The 26,746-nt window shown below is 36.5% G+C and overlaps 1 protein-coding gene across 4 annotated transcripts; it reads left to right on the top strand.

Moving 5' to 3' along the window:
* Nucleotides 1–74: 74 nt before the first annotated feature.
* On the top strand, nt 75–26,746 carry LOC108273212 (interleukin-2 receptor subunit beta). 4 transcript variants are annotated; one of them, XM_017482326.3, is made up of 11 exons: nt 75–157; nt 633–718; nt 17,743–17,840; nt 18,767–18,887; nt 19,687–19,780; nt 20,402–20,501; nt 21,126–21,259; nt 21,401–21,578; nt 22,455–22,563; nt 22,791–22,869; nt 24,552–26,746. In XM_017482326.3, the coding sequence occupies exons 3-11, from the start codon at nt 17,762–17,764 to the stop codon at nt 25,275–25,277; spliced, it is 1,620 nt and encodes a 539-aa protein (XP_017337815.2). In that variant the 5' UTR covers nt 75–157; nt 633–718; nt 17,743–17,761; the 3' UTR covers nt 25,278–26,746. The 4 variants fall into 4 exon arrangements, with proteins under 4 accessions (XP_017337815.2, XP_017337814.2, XP_017337817.2 ...); XM_017482325.3 differs by lacking the exons at nt 75–157; nt 633–718 and adding an exon at nt 3,810–4,118; XM_017482328.3 differs by lacking the exons at nt 75–157; nt 633–718 and adding an exon at nt 7,652–7,760.

Below are 26,746 nucleotides of genomic sequence, written 5' to 3'. Positions count from 1 at the left end.
TTCTATATTATTGCCACTAACAATAACAATAAAAATAAATATTCTCTAAAGACTGTTTTGGCGGAAGTATTATGCGGAGTTGGGCGGAAGGCGGAGTTTCCTGTGCAGCTACGCAGCAGTTCCTCAGCCACAAATCTTCAAAATACACGGGTAGCAGGTAATACTGAACATGTCCACTTATCCCACCATGCTACTGTAAACATAGCGAATGCGGCAGCATGCGAGTTCTGCTTAATTATAACAAAAGTATAACTCGATTTCAGCCGCATTTCTGACATTGACATTCAAGTTGTTTTTATCCAAGGCCATATAACGCCATTAGCACAGTCTAGCACGTCCTCATGTCAATAGCTGGGGAAAAAACATCTAATGAAATGAAATCTAAGTCCACGTCCAACTCTCTAAATTGTACGGAATTTTACATCTTTGATTTCATGATAGCTAACACTTTCATCCACAAGCTATAATACAAACATAAAGTTTACACCATCAACAAACCTGGTCATGAATAACTCATAGTTCCCTTCTTGATTCTAACTGTTTATATTTAGTAATATGATCATCATGTCCTTATTTTCGTTTGATGTGCATTGTATTGTGTTTGTCTCATCGTCTTTTCGTGGAATATCAAGGAAAGCAACGATGAAAAGAAGACCAAGAAACATAAGGAGCACTCTCTGATGCTGCCAAAGGCTGAAAAGAGAGAATAAAGATGCAGGTACTGTTTCACTACTTTTTGTTTAAACTAATAAGCTATTAAACTTTTATATTACAGTCCTAAAAATAGTTAACACTTAAGGACAATGGCAAGTGTTTATTAAAGGAATAATTCGCCCACATTGATAATTTACTCACCCATATGCATTTCCAAACCTGTATGACTTTCTTTTGTGGAATATATTTAAGAATGGTTTTTATCCGTATATTAAAAGCCAGAGGGGAACAAAATGGAGTCCCCTTTTCTGTTCATTATTATGAAAAAAATTAGTATTATATAATCTTAATTCCACAGAAGAAACAATCTTCACTTTCAAACTATCCCTTTAATATATATATATATATATATATATATATATATATATATATATATATATGTGTGTGTGTGTGTGTGTGTGTGTATATATATATATATATATATATATATATATATATATATATATATATATATATAATGTAATGACATTAGTTTTTCATAGAGAGTTGCAGTTCAGGTAAGGAGAGTGTTGAAGAGATTCAAAGGAAAGCAGTTGAGACAAGAGGGAAGGATGAAGGAGAGGTTAGAGCCAATGAGGAAGAAAGTGAGATGAGTGAGGAAATACAAGGAGACATTAGGCCCAGTGAGGAAGAGATGAAAACGGAGGTACAAGGAGAGATGATGCAAGAAAAGGATAGAGAGACAACAGAGGAAGGAGCTGCAGAAGCGTATACTGAATACCAGGTTCAGGGTCCAAATGCATCAGACGTCGACCCATACTTAATGGCCTTACAGTTTCCAACAGACCCTGCTCATGTTGATCAGCATAAAATAAAGGTCAATAGCAGCTGTATACAGTTCTGCTGCTGACAGATGACTACTGCTTTAAATACAGGTGATTTATTTAATAAATAATTACATTTAAAATCTGTATATATAAAAAAAAATCTGGTTATGTTAACTGAAGTAATATATATATATATATATATATATATATATATATATATATATATATATATATATATATATATATATATATATGTGTGTGTGAAATACATTTGAAATAACCTAAGCCTGCTTTTCTGTGAGAAACCTGTCCTACAGGTGTCTCTGATGGTTATCATGAACTCAGTGGTTTAACGCTGATTCAATACACCCAAGAGGGGTTTGTTTTGTGTGAAAAGCACTGATATATAGCATTCAAGGTTATCTATAGATATACAAATGCTCCATTAAGTAAAAACAAAATGTCTTTAATAATACTCAAAATACATCCTGAAAGCATGGACTATTGAAAACAAAACCCTTAAACACATGGTATATAGTGTATACCAGGGGTTCCCAAACTTTTCCAGGGCAAGGCCCGCCAAATGGCATTAACAATTGACTGAGGCCCCCCTTTTGCAAGATGTCTTTAAAACAATACAGACTTCTGAATATATCCCCCTTTTTTATTAATAATTACATCTTACATCTTTACATTACATTAGGAATTGATTGTGTGTGTTTGTGGTTGTCTGAGAGTGAGGAAGAGAAAACATACTGGTGGGAGGGATGGGCACATCAAATTGTTGAGGCCATCTGGCGGCCCCCTCTTTGAAAACCACTGGTGTATACTACACACTATTCTTTGTAGTATGCAGTTAGTTAGTTCCATTTATATAGCACAATACACAGTATGGGTGGGGGAATCTCCTCAAACACCACTAGTGTGTAGCATCCACCTGGAGGATGCGACGGCAGCCATAGGTATAGAGAGGAGAGATTGAAGTACCCAATTCAGGCATGGAGGTTATTAGGGGGCATTTAACCTGGATACTGGGGTTATACTCCTGCTCTTTATGAGAAGTGTCCTCGGTTAACATCTCATCCAAAAGACTTTGCTGTTTTTACAGTATAGTGTCCCCGTCACTATACTGGGGCATTAGGCCCCACACAGACCACAGGGTGAGCACCCCCTCCTGGCCTCACTAATACCACTTCCAGCAGCAAAATTTTCCCTGGAGGTCTCCCGTCCAGGTAGTGACCTAGCTCAATCCTGCTTAGCTTCAGTGCAAAACCAGGCTAGAACTGCAGGGAGATATGGCTCTGGTGTAATATGCAGTATGTGAAAAGTATCGTTTGGTAGACCACATTGTCATGTGACTCCCAGGCTGCTAAATTCACTTGTTGATTTCTCTGAATTAGGGCAACCACAAACTGTTTCATTTTTGTGCTGTTGCATTAAGGGAGACCATTTTGGCTGTTAATATCCATGCTGTTCTATACTGCTCTTGGAAAGGGTTTAGTAGGAATAGTATAGCTACATAGCATGCCCAATTTCAATACAGCCATTGTTGTTTGTCCCCATGATCAAATGATGAATAACTTTTGATCCAGTCCATATGATCTGACAGAAGATTAAAATGATTTGCTTTGTATGATTTATGCCAGAAGCTTATAGAGGGTTAACATAACGTTTCATGTGTGCCATCTTGTGGTTTGTGAAAATAATGACATGTCTTTAAGGAGTCTCTTTATGCCTCTGCCTTATAGTTTTTTTTTTGTTTGTGTTTTTTCCATTTCAATTCAACTCAGCATCAATAAATATTAAGCCAGTTGTGATCGATCTGTAGAGTTTGTGATAAATGTGAAAGCCTAGTAAGGAATTTATGTGCTTGATTTACATTGTTAATGCAGTGTGTGTGTGTGTGTGTGTGTGTGTGTGTGTGTGTGTGTGTGTGAGAGAGAGAGAGAGAGAGAGAGAGAGAGAATGGCATACCTTAGTTCCAGCACTTCTTGTGTTTTTCAAAATGTGTAATGTTTTGAAATATTTCTATTCTAAAATTCAGGGAAAAAATGGTTTCTCAGGGGTTCTTTGCATGGTAGAGGGTTGTAGCTTTTTCAGTTGGGTTCTGCTTAGAACATTTTTTGAAAATGAAACCATCTGTTCTACACAGAACACATGATGGTTTTCTTTAGATGTATGTGTTTTTAGGAAGTGTACACATCCTCTTTCTGTCAGTCTTTCAGTTGCTTTCCTTTCCACCCTATATTTACTTTCCCTCCCTCTCTCTCTCTCTCTCTCTCTCTCTCTCTCTCTCTCTCTCTCTCTGTGTGTGTCCACAGTTTAAATATCATGACCATTTCTCATATTTCAGTTCACCCTCTTCCCTTTTCAAAATTATTCCAATGTAAAAAGCCACAAACACAAGAGTCACAAGCAAGTCACTATATGTAGATTTGTGGCTTGTGGAAATTCAACATATTTTCTAAATGGCTTTTCCATGTTCCCCATGGCAGAATGCCCAGGATTTAGTTATTTCATACAGTTCTCAGTAGAATGGACTTTACCACTATAAGAGTTACTTGAACACTGGCTCTGTTAATGTATCAGTGTGGACTTGGCTGTGCCAGATGGATTGAGGACAGTTCAAAACTACAGGTAAGTAAGTTAGTGAGATTTAAACTAATCTAAAAATTGTTTTTCATTGTCTACAATACTTTTTTGATGACATTTTGATTTTGTTTCAAATGAAACAGTTTCCCTAAAAACGTAGGTTTCATTTAGAAAGTATGAGGGAAAAACAAAAAGCCTCATGGGTTCTTAGGGCTTCCTCATGAATACCACGTTATTTCATAGTGTTAATATCTTTATTGTGAATCTAAATATTCGTTCAGTAATAGTAGAAATTATGAAACCTTTCTAGAAACATGTGGCCATGTATGTATACCGTGGTCAAATAGAGTCAAATGAGCTTTAATGCTTTACAGTTGAATGTGTCTGGATTGTGGAACAATCGTAGAACAAACATCTTGTCTTCTCTTTCTCTTTATATATATATATATATATATATATATATATATATATATATATATATGTATATGTATATATGTATATGTGTGTGTGTTTCTTTTTGACAATGATAGAAATGACTGATAAAGTTTTGGCTAGTGGATAATACAATGTCACTGTGTAAGAAGAAAAATGTATTTGATTGCAGTGCCAACAACTGAGTTATTTAAAAAATGAGCAAGAAATTAAATCATTGATCAGGCTTGGGGAGTAACGGTGTTATGTGACCAGGATACAAAAAACTGTAATCTGCTACAGTTATGTCAAAAAACAAAGTAATCAGATTACATGTACCTTTTGTAAAAAAAAAAAAAAATGGGAGAAAAAAATTGTTTTTTCATTAAAAAAAAAAATAGGGCTAAAAGGACACTAAACTACACTACCCATCAGCCCCAGCACGCCACATGGCACTAATCACTCACTTCTGTTTCCCGTTTCACCCTGATTTGCACCACTATTTATGTTCTGGTTTCTGTGCACCTCATTGCTTCTGTTGACCTCATGTCTATTTGTCGCATTGCTTGCTCACAATCTTGCTCATAGTCTTGCCCATAGTCTTGCCCATAGTCTTGCCCATAGTCTTGCCCATAGTCTTGCCCATTGTCTTGCTCATAGTCTTGCTCATGGTCTTGATCTTTTACTATTTTATGTATACTCACCATTTTATTTGTTATTTTTGCACCCTGCACAATAAAAATTTGCACTTGCATCCGTCTCCTCAGAGAATTTGTGACACTCTTTGACAGTGATAGAAATAACTGATAAAGCTTTGGCTTGTGCATATTTGCTTTAGAAATATAATGTCAGTATTTAAGAAGAAAACTGTATTTGATTGCAACACCAACAAGTGAGTTCTTTAAAAATGAGCAAGTAATGAAATCATTGTAGCTTTCATGGAGCTGTGGTCCCAAACATTATTGGTGCTTGTGTCGAGAGGAAGTCAGGGGCAGGGAGGTGTGAAAAAGGGAAGGGGGGTACTGTGTTATTACCAAGAAAAACAGGTATAGATTCAGATAGAGATGAAGATGATAACAACACATCTAAATGTAGAGCTGCGGTTTCTAAGATCCTCCATCAGTCTCATGTTACTTCCAATAGCTAAAAACATTTCCAATATCTTAAGTGTAGTTCCTGAAAGCAAGTGTCTAATTGCTGATCTTTATCCAAGAACTCCGTTTTATTCTGCAAAACACCAAGTCCAGTTTTTGTACAGACTTCAGTGCATTCAGAAAATATTTCTTCCTTGTTTTGTTAGGTTAAACTCTTTATATATAAAGCCTCTTACCTTGCAATGGATGTCCAAGCAAAAAACTAACCTTGAGTCAAAGGTATTGTTTATAGACTTCTGAGACAGGATTGTGTTGAGACACATATATGAGGAAGAGGACTGAAATATTTCTGCAGCTTTAAGATGGCATCCCTCAGTTCTAAATGGAAGAGCCAGCCACCCTTCCAAACTGAAGGCAAATAATGTCAAGGCAACTCTAATGGAACTTAAGGTTCTTTATGGAGAAGGTAGAACCTACCAGAAGGCCAAGAATCTCTGCAGAACTCCATCAAACAGGCCTGGACAAATCTCTGCAAAACTCATCACCTGGACATTTCTGTCCCCATGGGGATGTTTTTCAGCGGCAGGGACTGGGGGGCTTTTGTAGATAGAAGCAAAGATGAACAGATCAATGTACAGAGGAAAACCTGGTCAAGTTCTCCAAGCAAAGGTTCACTGTGAACATCTCTGGTACAACCTGATGATACTGACACAGTGATGTTTTCCGTCCAACCTGATGGAGCATGAGGTTTTGACAATATACCTTTGAGCAGCATTTTAGTGGGAAACATTCCATCTATATATCTATATATATTCTGTGGCATGTAAGTGTCATCTCAGCCCCTGGGTCTCCTCCCACCTCTCTGGGTTTTCTCCCACCTCCCAGTAACTCTGGTAGCTGGATTGGCTCAGATTATGTATTTATTTATTTATTCCAAAACCAGTGTATAATTATAGACTCTACTTCCGCATTACAAATCCTGGATCTAGTGCCAGTGCGGTATTAAGTTATTTGGTCAGGAAAACTAATGAACGCATTTTTTTTTTTACAAAGATTTAAGAGTTTCACTTTTAACTTTTACTAGTTTATTGAATAAAAAAATGTGTAAGAAAAAAATGCTATTTTCTCTATTTAGCCTTTGAGTACCAAGTGACTATGATTTAAAAAGCATGCATTATATTTCAAGGGCCGTTCTGAAGCAGATACAGAGTGCTTCGGGAACTGTCGAGGATTCATGACCTGAAAGACTAGGGACTGGTTTGTGCAAGTGCTAGAGTGCTTTAATCATTGTCTAAAAAGCACAATATAAACACAAGATCCTGAGTAAGTACAAAAATAATATTTTGCAGTGAATTCAAGTACAAAGCCGTATTATCTCCGATGATACATGAAGAGGTAGGTCTTTAGCTCTTTCATGAAAGGTTGGAGATATATGGTTGCTCTGAGAAATAGGAAACTGTTACCACCACTACTGAGAAGCCGGGGCATGCTTTATATGAATGCTTAGATCTCAGAGAGGGATATGCCAATCTTAATGAGGTTAAATACCTGATCTAATGTGTGGGTATGAGGTTCTGGATTAAGATGGGTAGATAATGTTCTGATGCGTTTCCAATTGCCATTTATGTGACCTGAGTCACATTACAGACTTTTAGAGAAGTTATAAACCAGGTGAGCAGTAGTATTCTGAATGCTTCATAGAAGATATATCATCTCCTAAGGTTCTGTACTCAGGAAAGGTCATCATGTTAGTTGACATGACAAATATGATTATAAATCATATTACCTATTGACCTTTATAATCAGAAGTCACTCATGAATTGCAATTTTTTAAAAAAGCTATTATATCCATTTCACGTCCCTTAATATTTTAAAATAATCTTCCTATTATAAATATGGAAACCGCAATCCTATTTTTGAAATATGGAAAAGGACAGTTTTGTAATGGAAAATCAAATTGCTTATGTGGGGATTTTGTCTGCCTTCATCATTGAATCGGGAAGTGACTCCAGCAGGTAGGTCAACCAACAGTCATCCGGTTTCCACAGAACAAGAAGTGAAGCATGGTTTCAAGAACAAAAAAAAAAAAAACCCTTGTTCAAAGAAACCAGAGCTTTTTTATCTCATGAAGTAAGCGACAGGCGTTTGTTGTGGTTCTTCATTCTTGGTTTAGTCCCGTCAGGTAAGAGATAAGAGAAAATGTCACCTAATTGATTAACCTGGAATATTTCATTAAAACTGTTTTTGAAATGATTTTATAGTTAGTTGTAGACTTCTTATTAGCTGATATCTTGGGTGCTATCTACAGCACAGGTTTGTAGATAGCTGACTTCTTTATCAGAAGTGTAGCGGAAAAGGCAATGCAGTAAGGCGAAAGCTCCGTGTGTGTGCGCGCGCGTTTGTGTGTGTGTGTTTGTGGTTTGTGTAGTTTGGTCTTAATAGATGTGTAGTCCTGCAGAACTGGGGCATTTTGTATTTAGTGGTGTGCATGAGTGTCAGGCACAGACAGGGTTTGGATGCAAGTGCAAGATTTTATAAACCAAGCAGACAAGGCCAGATATGTAATATTGGATCATTTTCCTCAATAAATAAATGACCATGTATAATATTTTTGTCTTATTTATTTAATTGGGTTTTTTTTATCTTTATCTACTTTTAGGACTTGTGTGAAAATCTGATGATGCTTTAGGTCATATTTATGCAGAAATCTAGAAAATTCTAAAGGGTTTCTAAAAACTTTCAAGCATCGCTTTATATAAAATCATAAAATCCTCTGTCCTGAAGACTTTCCTATGGAGGAAAACTTTATAGATTTATCCAACTGTACTACAAAGTGCTAACACAGAAGACTCCTTCCTTAAATGTTAACAAACATCTAGGTCTCTCATATATGTATGTTTTTATTTGTTAACTAACAACTTATATTTAATATTTTAAACCTCTGGTTTAAATTAGAGTCAGAACTACCGTTGGAGCTTATGACCATTTTTAAGAATTCAATAATGCAGTGGCATACTGTAAGCAACAGTAATTCGGTGGCAGGTCATGTGTTTAATTTCCTCCTTCCAAAGAGTGTTTAAAACTGGCTAAATACTTTTAAATCAAGTTTTGAAACTGTCTAAACTGGTGCTTTCCACAAGATTGTTTCACTTCCCAGTTTAGAAAAAAAAAATGGTCATGCTTTTGTCATCATGATCTACGTTTGAAAACTGAAAAACAAACATGCATGACAATGTTCATGTACTTTCTGGAAATTTCTTTTAAGTATTTTGATCTCTCATTGATTTCTATTTCCCATCTGGTCTGAGCAATATGTATTGTTAATATTTTTTTAAATTGTTGTTGTTGTTGTTGTTGTTGTTATTATTATTATTAGTATTATTAGTATTATTATTAGTATTATTAACAATGGATGTACTGTAAATCCTTCTTTTTTATCCTATTCACTTAAACTGAGAACAAATACCTTTTGTTTTGAGGCAACATTAGATCATTTAATCATTCAAGAGAACAATAAGTTTAATTTCATTGAGATTTGTTAAAAGCCCAAACAAAAAAAGTGGAGACATGCTATTAAAAAAACCCTCTCAGTTCAGGATTTAACATTATTGAAATATTTAAGAATTTTATATATATCTGCATAAATATGACCTAAACCAACATCAGATTTTTACACAAGTCCTAAAAGAAAACCCAGTTAAACAAATGATACAAAAATATTATATTTGGTCATTTATTTATTAGGGAAAATGATCCAATAATCTGTGAGTGGGAAAAGTATGTGAACCTCTAGGATTAGCAGTTAATTTGAAGGTGAAATTAGTGTCAGGAGTTTTCAATCAATGGGGTGACAATCAGGTGTGAGTGAGAGCCCTGTTTTATTTAAAGAACAGGGATCTATAAAAGTCTGATCTTTACAAAACATGTGGAAATGTATCATTGCATGAACAAAGGAGATTTCTGAGGACCTCAGAAAAAGAGTTGTTGATGCTCATCAGGCTAGAAAAGGTTACAAAACCATCTCTAAAGAGTTAGGACTCGACCAATCCACAATCAGACATACTGTGTTCAAATGGAAGAAATTCAAGACTATTGTTACCTTTCCCATGAGTGGTTGACCAACTAAGATCACTGCAAGAGCATGATGTGCAATAGTCTGTGAAGTCACAAAGGATCCCTGGGTAACTTCTAAGCAACTAAAGGCCACTCTCACATTTGCTAATGTTTATGAGTCCACCATCAGGAGAACACTGCACAACAATAGTGTGCATGGCAGGGTTGCAAGGAGAAAGCCACTGCTCTCCAAAAAGAACATTGATGCCCCTCTGCAATTTGCTAAAGATCACATGGACAAGCAGGAAGGGTAATGGAAAAATGTTTTGTGGATGGATGAGACCAAAATAGAACTTTTTGGTTTAAATTAAAAGTGTTGAGTTTGGAGAAAGGAAAACATGGCATTCCAGCATAAGAACCTTATCCCACGTGTGAAACATGGTGGTGGTAGTATCATGGTTTGGGTCTGTTTTTCTACATCTGGGCTAGGATGGCTTGCCATCATGGATGGAACAATGAATTCTGAATTATACCGGCGAATTCTAAAGGAAAATGTCAGGACATCTGTCAGCAAGGCAACGACCCTAATGGTTAAAGAAGAATAAAGTTAATGTTTTGAAATGGCCAAGTCAAAGTCCTGACCTTAATTCAGTTGAAACATTGTGGACGGTCCTGACACAAGCAGTTCATGTGAGGAAACCCATCAATATCCCAGAGTTGAAGCTGTTCTGTACTGAGGAATGGGCTAAAATTCCTCCAAGTCGATGTGCAGGACTGATCAACAGTTAACGGACATGTTTAGTTGCAGTTATTGCTGCACAAGGGGGTCACACCAGATAGTGAATGCAAAAGTTCACATACTTTTGCCACTCACAGATATGTAATATTGGATCATTTTCCTCAATATATAAATGACCAAGTATAACATTCTTGTCTCATGTGTTTAATTGGGTTCTCTTCTAGGACTTGTGTGAAAATCTGATGTTGTTTTTGGTCATATAAATATATAGACATATAGACAACTCCTAAATGGTTCACAAACTTTCAAGCATATGAAAGCAATCAATACAGAAAAATAATAACATCTAATCACTATTTTATCACATTTTATTATATTTTATTAAGAAGTAGATCTATAAAAGCACTGACACCTGATGATACCAAATCTGACAAAATCTACAGTTTAGATAAAGAATTTGTGATTTTTGAAAAGAAAAAAAAAAAAAACTTCCCCACAGAAAAGCCAATTCACTGAAGTGGAAAGAATGTGGGATGTGGAAAAAATGCACATTTGTGATAACAGATAGCAGCAGTTATTTTCAGTTTCTGGTAACTTTTTCAAGATGAACTATAAAAATTTTGTGGCCCAATCCTCTCTGCCTGAGTGGATTTTTGTGTTTGTAATGTTGGCACCTCTGTAATAGTCACAAACACAATATTCAGAAAAGTGTATCATAATATGAATATATTAACATTGTCAATATTGTATCAGTGTAATAATGATATCATATCATTACATCACTCAGCTCTAGTTATACACTTAAACATCCGCTTACCAATTCCTCAACAGACATACGAGTGACCTCATGTACTTGGAAAGACATTGCATCTGTTCACTACTATATGTGTAATGAGGTAGAATGGAAATTATGTTGCAATATTATAGAATATTTCTAAGAAATAAGCACCAAAAATTCGATGTAGGTCTTAAGGTTTTGTAATAGGATATGACATCATGCAGAGTGCTGCAGTAACATTTATGGTAAATGCTACTGTGGTTCAGGTTCAGTTTTTATTATTATTATTATTATTATTATTATTATTATTATTATTATCTTAGATATCTGAAGTTAACTGAGTTCCTGAATGTGCAAGAACTTCCAAGAAAACTTGGAACTGAGTTAATGGACAGTATGTCTTTAAAGGATTATGAAACAATGTTGTGCATTCAGTATGCATCGGGAGATTCAACCAGAATCTGCAATACTGGATCTGGATTAGTGTTCACTACAGAGGAAAGTCAGTTAAAAGGTAGTCATTCTTCTAATCTGCTAACTCATATTTCTCCTCACTCTAAGATAATAATCAGCCTTTTAAACGTTATCTCTGAAAGATGTGAGATGAGTTCTGAGAGCTGAGTTTAAGGTGTAAAAGTTGTAAAGATTCCTGGAAACATGAAAAGTTGTGCTGTATTGAGGAGATAACAGCCTTACATGTTGGAAAGCACCAACATAGAGCTTTAAATGTGCTTTTATCCCATTCAAAGTGCCCTAAAATATAACAAATAACAAATTGCAGCCCAACTTTGATTAAAAAGTTGAAAGGAATTTATCTTTATTAATTGCTTTATCCTGTTCAGGCGTTGTGGTGAATCTGGGGCCTATCCCAGGAAAACTGGGCACAAGACATATTCCACACAACCACAGGGCATCATAATCATTCACACCTCTGGGTATTTGAGAGTAGCCAATCCACCTTCTACTATGGTCTTTGGAGGTGAATGAAACCAGATCTATTTGCTCTCTACCACCATGGTTCATCTGAAACCAGCCTTTTGAACTGCTTACACTGCTTACCTGGTCACAACACACTATGAGAACAGAGCAATCTGCCATCACCTGACAATAGGGTGAACATTTTCCTATTGTCCCCTCCAAATTCATTTGTTCATCCTGGTCAAAGTCATTGTGGATAGGGAGTCTATCCTGGGAACACCTGTCACGAGGCAAGAATACACCCTGGATTGAATGCCAGTCCATTGCCAGACACCATGAACACACTTAGCAGGAAATCCACCTGGCATGTTGTTGAGAGGTGGGAGGAAACTGGAGAGCCTGGAGGAACCCAATAAACACTTGTAGAAAATATAAAACTCCAGACAGTAACCCAAGTTCAGGGTCAAACTGGGAACCCTGGAGCTGTGAAGGGCAATGCTACCTGCTGGACCACTATGGCACCCATGAGTCTTTTACTGTGTTCATAAATTGCAGAAGTTTGAAAGTAAGGGCACTCTCTACTCCCAACAGATGCTAATTTGGATAGTTAAATGTTCTAGTTTTCTATAGCACATCTATTGGAGCCTTTTCCTAATGGAAAGCCCATTGTGGTAGGATTGTACATAGAAACTTCAGTGGTCTACCCGATCTGTAGAACAATTTATGGTGTGATATGGAACCTTGCGTTTTGTAATTGAATAATTGATTCGATTAATGAGGGGGGCAAGTAATGAGACTCACAACTCTGGTCTTGGGGATTTGAATCCCACCTCTGCCCTGTATGTGCGGACTTTGCATGTTCTCTCCGTGTTTTGGGGGTTTCCTCTGGGTACTCCAGTTTCCTCCCCCAGTCCAAAGAAAGCTGATCTGCATGTACAAATTGTCTGTAGTGTGTGAATGTGTATGTGAGTGTGCCCTGCGATGGATTGGCACCCCGTCCAGGGTGTCCCCCACCTTGTGCCCCAAGTCTCCTGGAATAGGTTCCAGGCTCCCTGGATAATTGATGGATGGATGAATTTGATTAATGAATACATTGTAGAAAATGATTATTGTTGGATCTAACAGGTCAATCCTGTGTTTTGTCAGACTCCGGTGTACTAAGTAGTAAGAGTATACTAAAGTAATATGCTTGTGCACAAGTACAGAAAGCTGTTTAGTATATGGCTGAAAGGTGCAGATTGATACTGTTTTTCAGTTAGGCTAACAGTCATTTCAGTCTGATGATTCATTAACACTCATTCATAACATCAAATTACACAAGGAGCAGTTTGCTTGGTAGCTAGTGACTGTACTAATGTACATACTACTTGCTATAGTATTTGTTTTGACATTACAGATATAAAAAGAAACACCTTAAGTGGTGTTTAGGTGAAGTAATGTAGTTTTTATTATTTGTATTATTTTCATTTTTCATGTAGATGGCATCCCTCTGGATCTCCGTCAAATCCAACCTTGCTTTCCGTGACTTTATAGGTGATGTTCAGTCTCTGAGCTGTGAATCTATGCACATTACTTTAAGAGTTAATGTGAAGGCATTGCATAGAACCAAATTTTCAACAAAAAAAACAAAGAACAAAACCAAAATGTTTTACTAATAATTCAGAAGTTGTAACGATGCACAAGATTGACATGAAACACCCAAAGTGCATAGTTACACAACCTCTCAAGCCAAATTTTTATTTAACAAAACTACATGTTGAAATCTTCCGAAAAAGATATTGGTTTCGTCGCTGAGTTTGATATGTCAATAGTCCCTGTTCAAGTTTTGTTTTTGTGAAAGAGCACATAGTTCCACCATCGCACCTGAAACCACAAGAGGCCGATTTCCCCCGCTGTGGCTTGCTGACCTTTTTAGCAGCAGAAAAACAGGTGGGACCAGTGTGAAAAACAGCGCCCAAACACATCCCTTATCAGCTGCGTATTTAGTTTTGCGCTGGAGCAACAGGGCTAATGTAGCTAGCGTACGATGGAGACTTTTGACCACAAATTAACATCATGCAAACTGCATGCTGAGACGAGTCAAAGTAATCATCTTAACCTAATTTCATACATTTTCTGCATTACTATTATCTAAAAAAGGATACATATAGCTTATGCACATTGATTTTTCCTACTATTTTACCTAATTATATTACCTATACCTATATTACCTATACATATAGCTATATTACCTAAGTTTGCATTATAGCCAGTCCATAGTTTAGTAGTAAATGGAAAATTCTGTGCAAATTTTAAACTTCAGCAATTTCCCCAAAACTTATAAGACTTAACTTACTAAGATTAAATGTATGCATGCATAGTAAATTCCCAGAGAATTTTGAACATTTAACTTTCTAAACTCCATGGAAATGTAATTATTTTGCAGTGTTTTTTATATAATTAATATATATCTCATTATCAAGCTGCTTAACTTTTCAAGATTTCTATTCCAGTTTAGGTCACGAAGGCATGCTTACCAAACAGCTTGTGCTGATGATTACAGGTTCTTGCCATCAGACTCGGAGCTCTATCTGCAAATTTCTGTAGCAATACGTTCTCCTAGCCATGCTTTTGCTGTGACTTTAGTTGTATAAAATATTTAGCTGAGAACCTGGAGACTCAGTAGTATACAGAGTTTGAACCTAGCTGCAAAGCCCTCAATCCATCTTACTAGCTAATTAGCAAGACAAATAATAATTGGTCAATTAGATCAGGTGTGTTGGGAGTTAGGATAATGTAAAACTATAAAGGTATGTAATGAGACCCCAGGAAATGATTTTAGAGCCCTGTTCTAAATAGCACACAGGATGTGACGGAGGATAGGGATTGGGTCGCAGGCTTGTGCTTGTGTAGTGCCAAAAAACTCTGATTTGTTTCAGAATTGATTCATCTGATTCACTTAGATCTGGAGCCACAATGGAATAACAGTATCTCTCAATGAGTCATCCATAAATTCAATCATGCAAGACAGAGAAAACACTAAAGTGTTGGTGGTTCTCCAGAAATGGAGCTTAAAAAGCAAACTGAAAGCGTCTTGAGAAACAGGTTTGTGCTTAGAAGATGAACTGGTGTAGTTTAAATTGTTGGGCGAGTCACATTTGGTTCATCAGATTCACTTAGCTGTAGAGCCTCACTGGAAATTACAGTGTCTATGAATGAGCCATTCATAATGAATTAATTGTTTATAATTCACACATCACTAGAAACTACAGACAGAGAGAACATTAAACTGTTGATGGTTCTTCAGAAGTGGATTGCTGGGAGCACCCAAACATCAAGACAGAAAAGTCACAACAAACTTTGTCAAATTAAACCTTGTTTGTGAAGCAATTCCAACTGACTTATTAGTGAACAAATCATTAGTGCTAACTGTGTCTTGAATGCACTCTGTGACCTTCTGTATCAGGAGCTTATTCTTGGAATAAGCTACTTAGAAAGCTTAACCACTTCATATGCCTTTTAGCACATATTAGGTTCTAAGTATGGCGTTTTGCTGTCCTTTTTTATGTATGTGTGAAAGAGAGAAAAAGAGTGAGAAGCAGATCAGTACAGTAAAAATTAGGATGTGGTAATGTTAAAATTTTAACACTAACCTGACTGAAACATGACACTAATGCTCAAAAATGCGTACAAGCAACACCTCAGCTACACACCACAAAGAGAAACATATCTAGATAACCATGTTGGAGAGATATCTAGTAAGGAAATGAGAGAAGAGATATATAGAGATAAAGAGAATGAAAAATTTACTAAGAGAAGAGAGAGATAGAGAGTGAGAGAAATGTCTAGATTGCAGTAAAGAGAGATGAACTAAGAGATGTTAGTGAAATGTATTGGAAGACGTTGAATCTGGGGATAGAGAGATTAAAAGCAAAAAATTAAGGATGAAAGAAAGTCATGACAAATGAGATAGGAGTAAGGAAGCCCCCTGTCATTTCCTCTCCAGGTAGGTTCACTTTCTGTAAGCTACACTTACTGAAAATGGTGTTTGTGGTTAACTGGGACACCACCGTGTCTGCGTGTGCGTGCGCGTGTGTAAAACAGAGAGAGCGGTTGCTTCAACGTGACACCATGTGCGATGAAGCCATCAGTATAAAAACTTTTAATGCATAAAAAATCGGAAAATCATCCATTAAAATAATCACAGAGATATGAGTATAAACAAAACATTCAACTATTCCTGAAAGGTGAGTTGCGATATTTATTCAAATACTGTTTATGTCAGTGTGTCAGTATGTATATAATTAGGGACCCACTGATCGTTCTCTTAGCATTGGACTTGGACTGGTCTGAAATGTTGGGTTGGTACCAGAACTGGACTCAATTTGTCATGTGTGAGGTATTTTAGACACATTTTTTAGTCATGTTTTCTTTCTTTAAAAATGTCTTCACGTTATCTTGCCTCAAGTATGAAAGCATGTCAGTATCAGATCAAGATTTGGCATCAGGTGATATTCAGAGCTTCAATATCAGTACAGAATCCAGAATGTTGAATTGAATGAGCGCATCAGTAATGTACAGCCATTTGTGTTCTTTATTTATTCATTATTGATCTATTTATTCATTCCTCCGTTTATTTATTTATTTATTTATTTATTTATTTATTTATACGATGATTATTGCAAAATCCCATAAAATGCAGTATCCTCATCACAACCCATTTTAAACCGTTTTTACTTGGTGTACATGGGGTCAGTGCGGTCTTAACGTAATCTGTGTCTCAAGTTCCAATAGTTTAAAGTTAAACATGGATATTTGAATGTTATGATACAGAAACTGGTTATAAAAACTTGTAAAACATGTTCAGGCTACCATTGTGTGGAAACACAAACTTAATCAAAAGCAAAGTGTACTTGGCTGTGAGAAAGTGACACAGACAGAGAAAGATATGGCATGACATTTAAACCTCACTCCTACTTAGTTGGTGGGCGGATAAATTATTTTTTTTTTTTTGCTCTTTGTGGTTTATTTTTGCTCCTTGTGGTTCAGACACTTTTCCACTCAAATAATAATAATACAAGCGTTGCTAATAGAAGCAAAAACTAATTGTTTGACATGGAAGGCATCCGTATTACAAGGATGGCACAAAATGTAAAAAGGCAGCGTTACAGACAATAAGTGTGTATGTAAGTAATTACTAACTTATTAAGTAATAATATGTGAAAAGTGATTGGACAAAAGACTGTCAATAAAGCATTGGTCTAAATAATATTGGTTGTCCATTATCGTAAAAGCTTATAGACATTATAGAATGTACCATCATGAAGGGGCTGGTTTAAACTCCATGACAGACTCCATGATAAACAACAGTTTATCCAGCATCACCTCCTGAACCACCAGTCCCAGAGAGTCCAGATTTGTCCCAATTTTCTTAAAACCCATCTCAATTTCTTTTGTCTTGGTCACACTGAGCTGTAATTTGTTCCTTCTGTACCAATTACCAAAGCTGTTGATCACAACTCGATACCTCAGGTATATACTTATACCTGAACAAGGTAAGGACTATATGCCAGGTAGTCAGTAATCTAGGAGATTAAGCATCCAACTGTATTTTCCTAAACTTCTGTCTAATACATATTCATGACATAAAAAAAGCATAAAATGCTCATTCTGGCTCCTTTCTCTTTTCTGGCTTAGGTGACTTCCTGAATACAGAATGAAGACAAAGATGTTGATTGGCCAGATTCTGATACTGTTGATAATGTCACTCGTCTCTTCAAGCGAGGACAATAACAGTAAGAAGTGCTGAATTAATCATCACAGCAGTCATTATTATCATTATTATTATTTGAGGGACATTTTGGCAAAAAGTTGTGACAGTACAGTGTGTTTCTCAGCCTGTGCTCTTGTGTTGTGATGTGTTTTTGCTTCGTTTCCTGGTCCTCCATCCACCCCCATTCTGTCATTTCCCTATGGTGTTCGTCTGTTCTCTGTTTAGATATTGATGTACACGTTTCATGTTTTCATTTTTATATTATGGATTTCTGATATCATTTGCATGTATATTGAGCCCAGTATCAAACCATGCTGAGGAGTTTTGGAAAGCCCTCAACAAACAACACGCTGAGCTTATGCTCCTGTATCATACCTGAACTTAAAGCACATTACCACAGATAAGAAAAAGGGCTTTTGGCCCTTATTGACACCCCAGCATTAAGAAACATTTAAGCATGTGAAAATGCTTCTATTTTCTTTATAATCTTGCATTTGGTAAAAACAATCAGGCTGTTTAAAGATGTCTAAAACCGTGCTAGCTCACACAGTGAATATCACAACGAATGAATTCCTCACACAATGTGTGTCATTGTTAAAGTTCCTGGATAGCCACAGTGAACTGGACAGTTCACTAATCAGTTCATTTTGTAATCAGATGTCGGTTTGTAAGATGTCTATGATACTCCTGTACCTGTACAAAATCTGAATGGATTTTTTAAACACAGTTGTATCCCTTTTCATACATGCAAAAGATGAACATATTTCAGTTCAGGAAAATCTGTAGTTTGTAGAACTATATACAGTGTAATAGAATATTTCTTAAAATTTCTGTATATGAATGGTTTTTTCCATGTCACATCACATACTAGTTTATCTATCAGGAGCAGTATTGTATGATATCACAATAAGGCATATTGTGTGTTTTTCTCTCTGTGTGTGTGTGTAGATCTGGAGTGCTACACTGACTACATAGATGTCATTATGTGTGTTTGGAACACTTCGTCAGTGGAAGACAGATTTCACATAACACCAACCACCAACTGCATACTTAAAGGCGAATACAATGAGTAATGTATTAATTTCATCACTCTATGACGGGACTCATAACTATGGTTTTATGTCACTGGTCTTTAGAACCAGTCTTTACTTTAGCAGGATGTCTTTTGAATCGGAAATGATTCATGTCCATGCATAAATGACAGATTTTCAACTGCAATCAACTCTCTTGAGTTTTTCAGCTACAAAGTTAATCTAACACCTATTTCTACTCAAGGCTTAGGTTAGATTGATCACTTGAATTAGATTCAGGCTGGAAATCTTAATGCTAAAAATCTTTTCCTAAGATACCTTGTAAGAACAAACAAAGACGTGAGAACGTAAAATGCTTCTGTAAGAGACTGAGATGTGCTACCTACTAGCAATAAGAACTTCCTGCTGTACTTCGATTTCTTTGGTCTGCGGCAGTAATAGTGATTAAGTATACACCAGGCAAATGTTTTTGGACACCCTATATTTTAGCCTTTTGTTGAAATGAGAAATAGTTCTTAAATGTTTAGTGAATTGAAAAAGGTTAGAAATTAAATAAAGCCAAAAATCTGTGTCACTCTAATGATGCACACCACGTATTTATGTTTTACAGTTAATACTGGTTAATACTCACTAGCCTGTGAGTCTTTTATCTATAAGATTTACAGCTTTACCATTCAATAATAAATGACAGGGGAGTGTGATGCAGCCAAGCATGAAATGTTTTCAATTATCTTCCAAGAACAATGCATCGTAACATGTTTTACTCCTTTAACACCACAGTAATTTGGCAGAGCATACTATTGTAATTTATTAATTAAACCTTTGTATGCGTTTCAGGGGCGACATTATTCAAAATCCCCAAAGTAACCTGGAGCCTCTTGGCAGCTCACAGACAAAATTACGTAATGGAACTCTTCAATTTTCACATGAGGTAAGAAATTAATTTGGTGTTTGTATGAGAATCATTTGCTTTAGGCACAAGAAATATACTCATTTATTTATGTAGTTGATCATTTTTTAAAATGGTGTAATACATTGCTTGGAGATTTGTGAGTTTGAATCCCGATGAGGCCACAGACATCCAGAGAGCAAAAAATTGCCCATGCTGTCTGGGTGGGAGGGATGGCATACACTCTGTGCCCCGTCAATCACAGTGACATTAGCCAATCATGGGCATCTGTGAGCTCATGTATGCAGAAGAAGGCAAAAAGCGTTTTCCTCAAAGTGTTGCAGTTAACCTTGCTTTATAGAAAATGACTCAACAATTTCGTAGATCAGAATTGAGCATTCAACAGGGCTTTCAATCTGTTTATATACATATATATATATATATATATATATATATATATATATATATATATATATATATATATATATATATATATATATATATGTGAGACGATGATGAAGAAATAAACAGTCCTTGCTAGTAGTGCTCTCTGACTTTTTGGAGTGTACACTGCATATCTGAAATTCAGGAAATTACATGTATCATTGTATTATTGAGTTCTACACTAATTATTTTCTAATCTGTCCCAACTGTTGATTGCAGTCTTTGAGTCTGGGTGACCTATACGCCCTGCTGTATGTGTCGTGTGAAAACATAGCTGAACCAGTGGAAACTATTTCTGAATTTGATATAACAGATCATGGTAAATCTTTTTTTTTTCATTGTGATTTAAATAGACTTGAATGTGTGCCTCTTGATATGGAATTGAGAAAATAAATAAAAAAGTGATTTAAAAATAAATGTAAAAAAAATTATTTAATAATCAGAACATCTGATTGAGGCTAAAACTTTCTTAGAATCATTCAATACATGTTTTAGGTTTTATGTTACATTATTTAATATAATTATAAGTAATCATATTTGAGTAATAACATTATTTATTTATTTATTTACCCCAAATTGCAGTTTGTGTAATGTGCATGAAACAAGTTAGTTGTCTCTTACATTTTAATAGCCATAAGCGGTCATGTAGAGCTTTTTTTTTCTTTCTTTTTTTTTAAACATCATGAAATATCGAACTGAAATCATATCAGTTCATATCGTGTGGAAGCATGAGGTTTACACACTTACTGGAAATAATAAATAGGCTTCGTACAAACTAATCAATGTAGTAACCCTTCCTAGTCTGTATGTGATGATCTCTGTGTGTTTCTCTGGGAAGGAGTAATTAAACTGAGCTCTCTGTGTGTGTGTGTGTGTGTGTGTGTGTGTGTGTGTGTGTGTGTGTGTGTGTGTGTGTGTGTGTGTGTGTGTGTGTGTGTTATAGTTAAGTTGTGGCCTCCTGAGAGGCCACTTGTGGAAGGATTGAATGTCACCTGGAAGTGTTGCTCTCCTCAATCTATGTATGTTCAAAGAATGAAGCATGAGGTGCAGTGGCGTTTGCTCGAGGACAGCTGGAAGGTGAGACTATGTCCACATCAGTGTCTCTCTTTTTCTGTCTGTATACATCTGTATTGTCTCTGACCTGTATTTTAAATGTATGACAGGTGCTATTTACATGAAGCTGCATTTATCAAACCATATTTTTCTCTGCCTGTGCAGAATAACCAGGTGGCGTCTGCAGAAAAAGAGCACTATGAGTTGCTAGAAGAAGATCTGATCTTGGGGAGGCAGTATGTGGTCAGGGTTCGGTCCAGTGCTGTTCGTCAACGAGAAATATGGAGCGAGTGGAGTCCAGTCACTCAATGGACATCCACTGTGGGCTTACAACCTCCGTCTGGTAAGAACTGAATGTTGGAGACCTCACTGCTTACGTGCTTTTCATTATCATTTATTTGAGTATGCTTTGTATTAACTCGGACAACAGAGAATATCAAGAGAGTACCATAAATAATGAATAAAACACAACTGAGCATGCTGTTCTAAGCAAATAATCCAAAATGGGGTGGGGTCAGGCCATTATCATCTCAGCGTTGGTTGTTTTCCAAAAACAGGATGTCCCAAATTGTTTTATTCCTCCAATACCACTACACTGTTGCCATCAATTACTATTAAAGAATTAAACTTTCTACTTTTATCCAATTACGATGAAATTTAATAATGTAAAATGTCTACAAAACAAGTTAGTTCTTGTTAGAAGCTTTAAACAGTTGTTCCTTCACCAGCCTCTTTCTTTCTCTCTATGGAAAGAAATCATCAGCTTTTCATGTTACTGAGAATCCACAAAGCATAACGTCCTCGGTCCTGAGGAATTTCCCGTACCGCAAAACATAGATACAGCTTTACTGCAAAATTGTTACATAAACATCTCTAAGCTTCACCATATCAATGATTGATGATATATTTTAATTGGTTTATTATTAGGTTTCGATTATGTGGAGCGTCTGAAACTCAAGTCCCTCAAACTTAGCTGTTACCATAGAAACATTCATTTTTTTATTTAAAACTTTGAATGTGCTGTTATAGAAAATTAATTAATACCTTCAAGAATTCAACAGGACTATAGTATAACATGTCATAATAACGGTGTGTAATATAATACATTGTCAAAAAATGTACACTGTAAATGCACCCTCAAAAGTAATACAGTAGTCTTTATTGTCCAGCTGCGTACTGTACAGTAATGATGTCTTCTCTTCTCTCCTCTCTTTTACAGAAGATCCCAATTATATTATACTGGGTATATTCAATAATTTAACCAGCTTTATACTTGCAACAGTTGCAGTCATTTTATTGGCTTTCTTCGGCATCCTACGATACAGGAGGTAAGTGGCGGCCTCCATATTCACAATCATTCCAGTATAACAATATCAACATAAACTGCAGCACTTAATTAAAGGGAAAAGACTAATTATCCATACAGAAAGAAATGTATATGTTATGGTCATTCTTCTGTAATGCATTTATGTGTTTTGAGATGCCTGATTGCATTGCATACACAAGCTTTCTGCTAAAGACAACTGAGTAATACAAACAGTTGGTAATTTTTCAGGATTTTGAAGTGCCCATATGTACCCACACCTGGGAAATATTTTGGCGATCTTTTCTCTGACCATGGCGGTGACTTTAAGGTAAAGTCCAGCTATAAAAAAAAACACTCTTATAATCATTCTTACTAACTAAGATCATAAGGCACATGTAAAAAAAATAAATATCCAATGCATTTTATCTTCACCACCATTATTAGTGATATGTACAGACGTGATTATTTTTAAATAGTAGGAGTAGATTTTTTTTTTTTTAATGAGCACCTTGCAACTGCAATAAAACCATTGATAAGCCTTCCCCTTTTCCTCCATCTTAACTGAAATGATGAATGCCTTTTGAGATGCCTGAGCAGCTCTGTTCTGGCTGGGGGTAGAGATTTCAGGACCAGAAATCTCTAAAGAGATACCTTAAATAATGAAAATAGCAAGTCCATTGTGTGGCACTATTTACAGTTTTCCAATTTTTCTAAGGTGTCCGAATCACTAAGGTTATTATACACTATATAGACAAAGGTTTGTGTAGACCTGATGATTACCCCCATATGTGCTTTTTAGCATCCCATTTCAGATTTAGTCCCTCTTTGCTGTTATAATAACCTCCACTCTTCTGGGAAGGCTTTCCACTAGATTTTGGAGTGTGGCTGTCGGGATTTCTTCATTCAGCCCCAGGAGCATTAGTGAGTTCAGGCACGGATGTTGAGTGAGAAGGTCTGGGGTGCAGTTGCAGTTCTAGTTCATCCCAAAGGTGTTCAGTTGGGCTGAGGTCAAGGTTCAGTGCAGGCCACTGGAGTTCTTCCACTCCAACCATGGAAACCATGTCTTCATGGAGGTTGCATTGTGCACAGGGGGATTGTCATGCTGGAACATGTTTGGGCCATTTAGTTCAAGTAAAGGGACATCGTAATGCTACCGCATACAAAGACATCCTATACAATTGTGTGCTTCCAAATATGTGGCAACAATTTGGAGAAGAGCCATATATGGGTGTGATGGTCAGGTGTCGACATACTTTTAGCCATATAATGTATGTCTAGGAACACCTTTTTCTTTTTTTTAATTATTAAAAGCATCTTTAAGAAATGACTTTTCATCATCCAAGAAAGTGAGCCAAGCACTTGGAAAAAGCATTACTTTGTCAAACCATTGTTTAATATATCGTAGAATAAATAGACTTTTAATTTTCTACCTGACCTGTTAAAGGAAACCTCCAACTGAAACACATTAAATATGTTTCTATTGAAATATTTCAATAATTCTGGTGATAATTTGCTGGTTGGTGTCACATTTCTGCGTTTTTTGTTCAGTTGTGTAACACGCTGATGTCACAAAAGGACATTGCTAGTGCAGATATAACACAATTGCTAGCACAGTTTCAAGGTCAATATTAATAAGAATTCTGATGTAGTAGTAGAGTGGAGTGAAGTAGTGGAGATAGCAAATGATGGACTCAAAGTTCCAGAATGCAATATAGTAGTTGTTATGGCAGGAACTCAACTTTCCTAGTTAGCTATCTAGGGCTAAATCCCACTGTCACCACTATCAGCAGGTAGTCAAATGGCATTGTGGGTAATCTAGGAAACTGTTAACAAAGATGAAAATAGACCATGTTGATGAACGGTGTATAAAGTTAAACTTTAATGCCTAGATCATGTTAATTATATAGATCAGTAACCAAATAGGTCAGGATGGATTTTTCCTTTAAGTAGTGTGAAGGAAGACTCGCCAAACTCCAGAGTTAATCTTTTTTTCTTCTTCTTCTTTCTCAGTCATGGCTGGGTCCTATTGTGAATTCTGAGATGTATATCAAGGCTGATTCAGAGTGCATCTCACGTGTGACAATCTATAACGCCTGCAAGTCTGATATGTTCTCCAATAAGATGGAAAAAGATTTCAACATAAGGGATGGCAGCACCTCCAGTTTCTCCAACTCCACTTATTTCCTGTCCCAGAGCTCCAAATGTGCCTTAGGAGATCAGCTGGAACCTTGTTCAGCGGACGGTCCCTACGGACCAGCAGGAGGAGGTAGTGAGCAAGAGAAAATACTGCCAGCCACTCACGATAATGGCCATGACAATGAACTGAGCGAAGTCACCATGAGCACCCCTTTGGAAACATCCTCCTCCTACAAGCAGCTGCAGAAACTGCGGCTGGACATCCAGAGCCCTGACTCAGGGTTCGCCGGGAGCTGCGAGGAACAAGAAAGCCAGGAGGAGTCCGGAAGCGAAGGACTTCCCAGCCCGCCTGTAGTGCACAACACTCTGCCCATCAGCTGCATCCTACCATGCCCAGCACCCCAGCTGATAGGATTCCCTCATCTCATAGGAATCCCACCTGGCCTGACATGGAGCCCATGGAATAACCAAAACTCCACAAACCTGCCTCCTGACATCTCCAGAAACATTTTGCCGGGAAATTCTGGCATCATGGCTTGCTCTGGGATGCTAGAGCCATCTAGTGATGACTATATGCCTGTTAAGAAGGTTCAAGGATGATCATGTGGTGCAAGTAATCATAAATCCAACAAAGATGACAGGAACAAAGGGAAGTGTGATGAAGGAACGTTTATTATAATGTGTTATATGTGTTAATTATAGCGAGTTCTCAGATTTCTGTAATGCTGCAGGAAACTTAAGCGGCCTACAGAGATCTACAAAAAAAGTTGGGTTTTTTTGAATTATCAATTTTCCCAAATATAGTTTTTGGATGGCTTTTTAATATCGGTGTGGTGAACTGGGAAAACTCGTTGAAATCTCTACTTTAAGAATTTATAAATATATATTTACCAAAGCAACATGGAGATGTTTTTGTTTTTGTTTAGTCTAGTTCTAACCTTGTTTTGGCCTGGAAAAATAGTCTGGGGGTAAGGAGCCAGTTTAACCAATGCTGTGGTAAATGCAATCAGTCTGCATAAAAATGTCTAAAGCCTCGCTAGCCAAGTGTGTTTTTCTCATGCAATGAGTGTCATGATTTTATCAAGTTGATGGATAGCTATGCGCTGTAACAAAATGGACAAAAGGCTCAGGAGAATTTGTGACCAGATAACGACTATCAAAATGCCTGCTATGATCCTGCACCATCACATCATCGTTCATGGGCTTTGAAGGAAACAACATATTGTAGAAAGTGTAAAAATTTGACCATGTGAATGGTTTAAAAAAAAAAGATTACAGTAAGTCAAACTGTGCCCTAAAACACATTGGTAAGTTTTTACTGACATTACTGAACATTACTGAACAACTAGTTTGACACGTTTATATCGGGTGAGAAAGACATCCATTATGTGTTAGCTATATTAGCTTGGTCACTCGTGTAAAACTAAAGCTGCAAATACTAGACTGTCTTGATTTGTTGCCTCTCGTTTAAGTTCTTATTTATTGACAATATTACAATTTATTAATTTTTTAAACTACTTACAGTGGTAGAAATCACCACCCACCATTTCTGGTGCTGTTATTTAATATAATAAATGATAGATATTCTCCTGTTTGAGAGCAAATTAGAATTTAGCAGTATTTCACAGTATTTTATTTTTGTTATCTATGTAAAATGATATTACTGCTATAGCTGATTGTTTTTGCTTATGTAAATCTTACAAGTGCAAAATCTGTTTAATATCATGTAATTGTGGGAAGCTAAACACCGACAGTCTTAATGTTTAATGGAAAGTCAGTCACACTTTCCATCACCTAAGCATCATTGCCTCTGCAAAGTATTTCGTTCAGTCTGTGTGTCCTTTAAATGAGTGTGAGTATGAAGGGACTTTAAAGACAATAATTCAACATATATGTGGCACGGACATTTGTGATATGGTGTGATGTGTGTGTATTTGTATTTGTGCTGTGCTGCTATGAAAAATATCAAAACAATACAACCATGGCAGCATGACAGTTGAGTTGTTTATGAAGATTATTAATTTGAATTCCTCTTCAGGGAAAGACAAAATAAAGACGTTTATATCGGA

This window comes from Ictalurus punctatus, chromosome 12 (assembly GCF_001660625.3).
Source record: "Ictalurus punctatus breed USDA103 chromosome 12, Coco_2.0, whole genome shotgun sequence".
Taxonomy (NCBI): domain Eukaryota; kingdom Metazoa; phylum Chordata; class Actinopteri; order Siluriformes; family Ictaluridae; genus Ictalurus; species Ictalurus punctatus.
The sequence above is the reverse complement of the archived record's forward strand: the minus strand, read 5'-3'. Positions and strand labels throughout refer to the sequence as shown.

What these genes read in the sequence shown, in the direction of transcription:
- LOC108273212 (XM_017482326.3), top strand. Translation starts at nt 17,762, where the DNA reads ATGAAGACAAAGATGTTGATTGGCCAGATTCTGATACTGTTGATAATG. An exon ending in TGCTCGAGGACAGCTGGAAG is followed by an intron (nt 21,260 to 21,400) that starts GTGAGACTATGT and finishes CTGCCTGTGCAG; the next exon opens with AATAACCAGGTGGCGTCTGC. An exon ending in ACCATGGCGGTGACTTTAAG is followed by an intron (nt 22,870 to 24,551) that starts GTAAAGTCCAGC and finishes CTTCTTTCTCAG; the next exon opens with TCATGGCTGGGTCCTATTGT.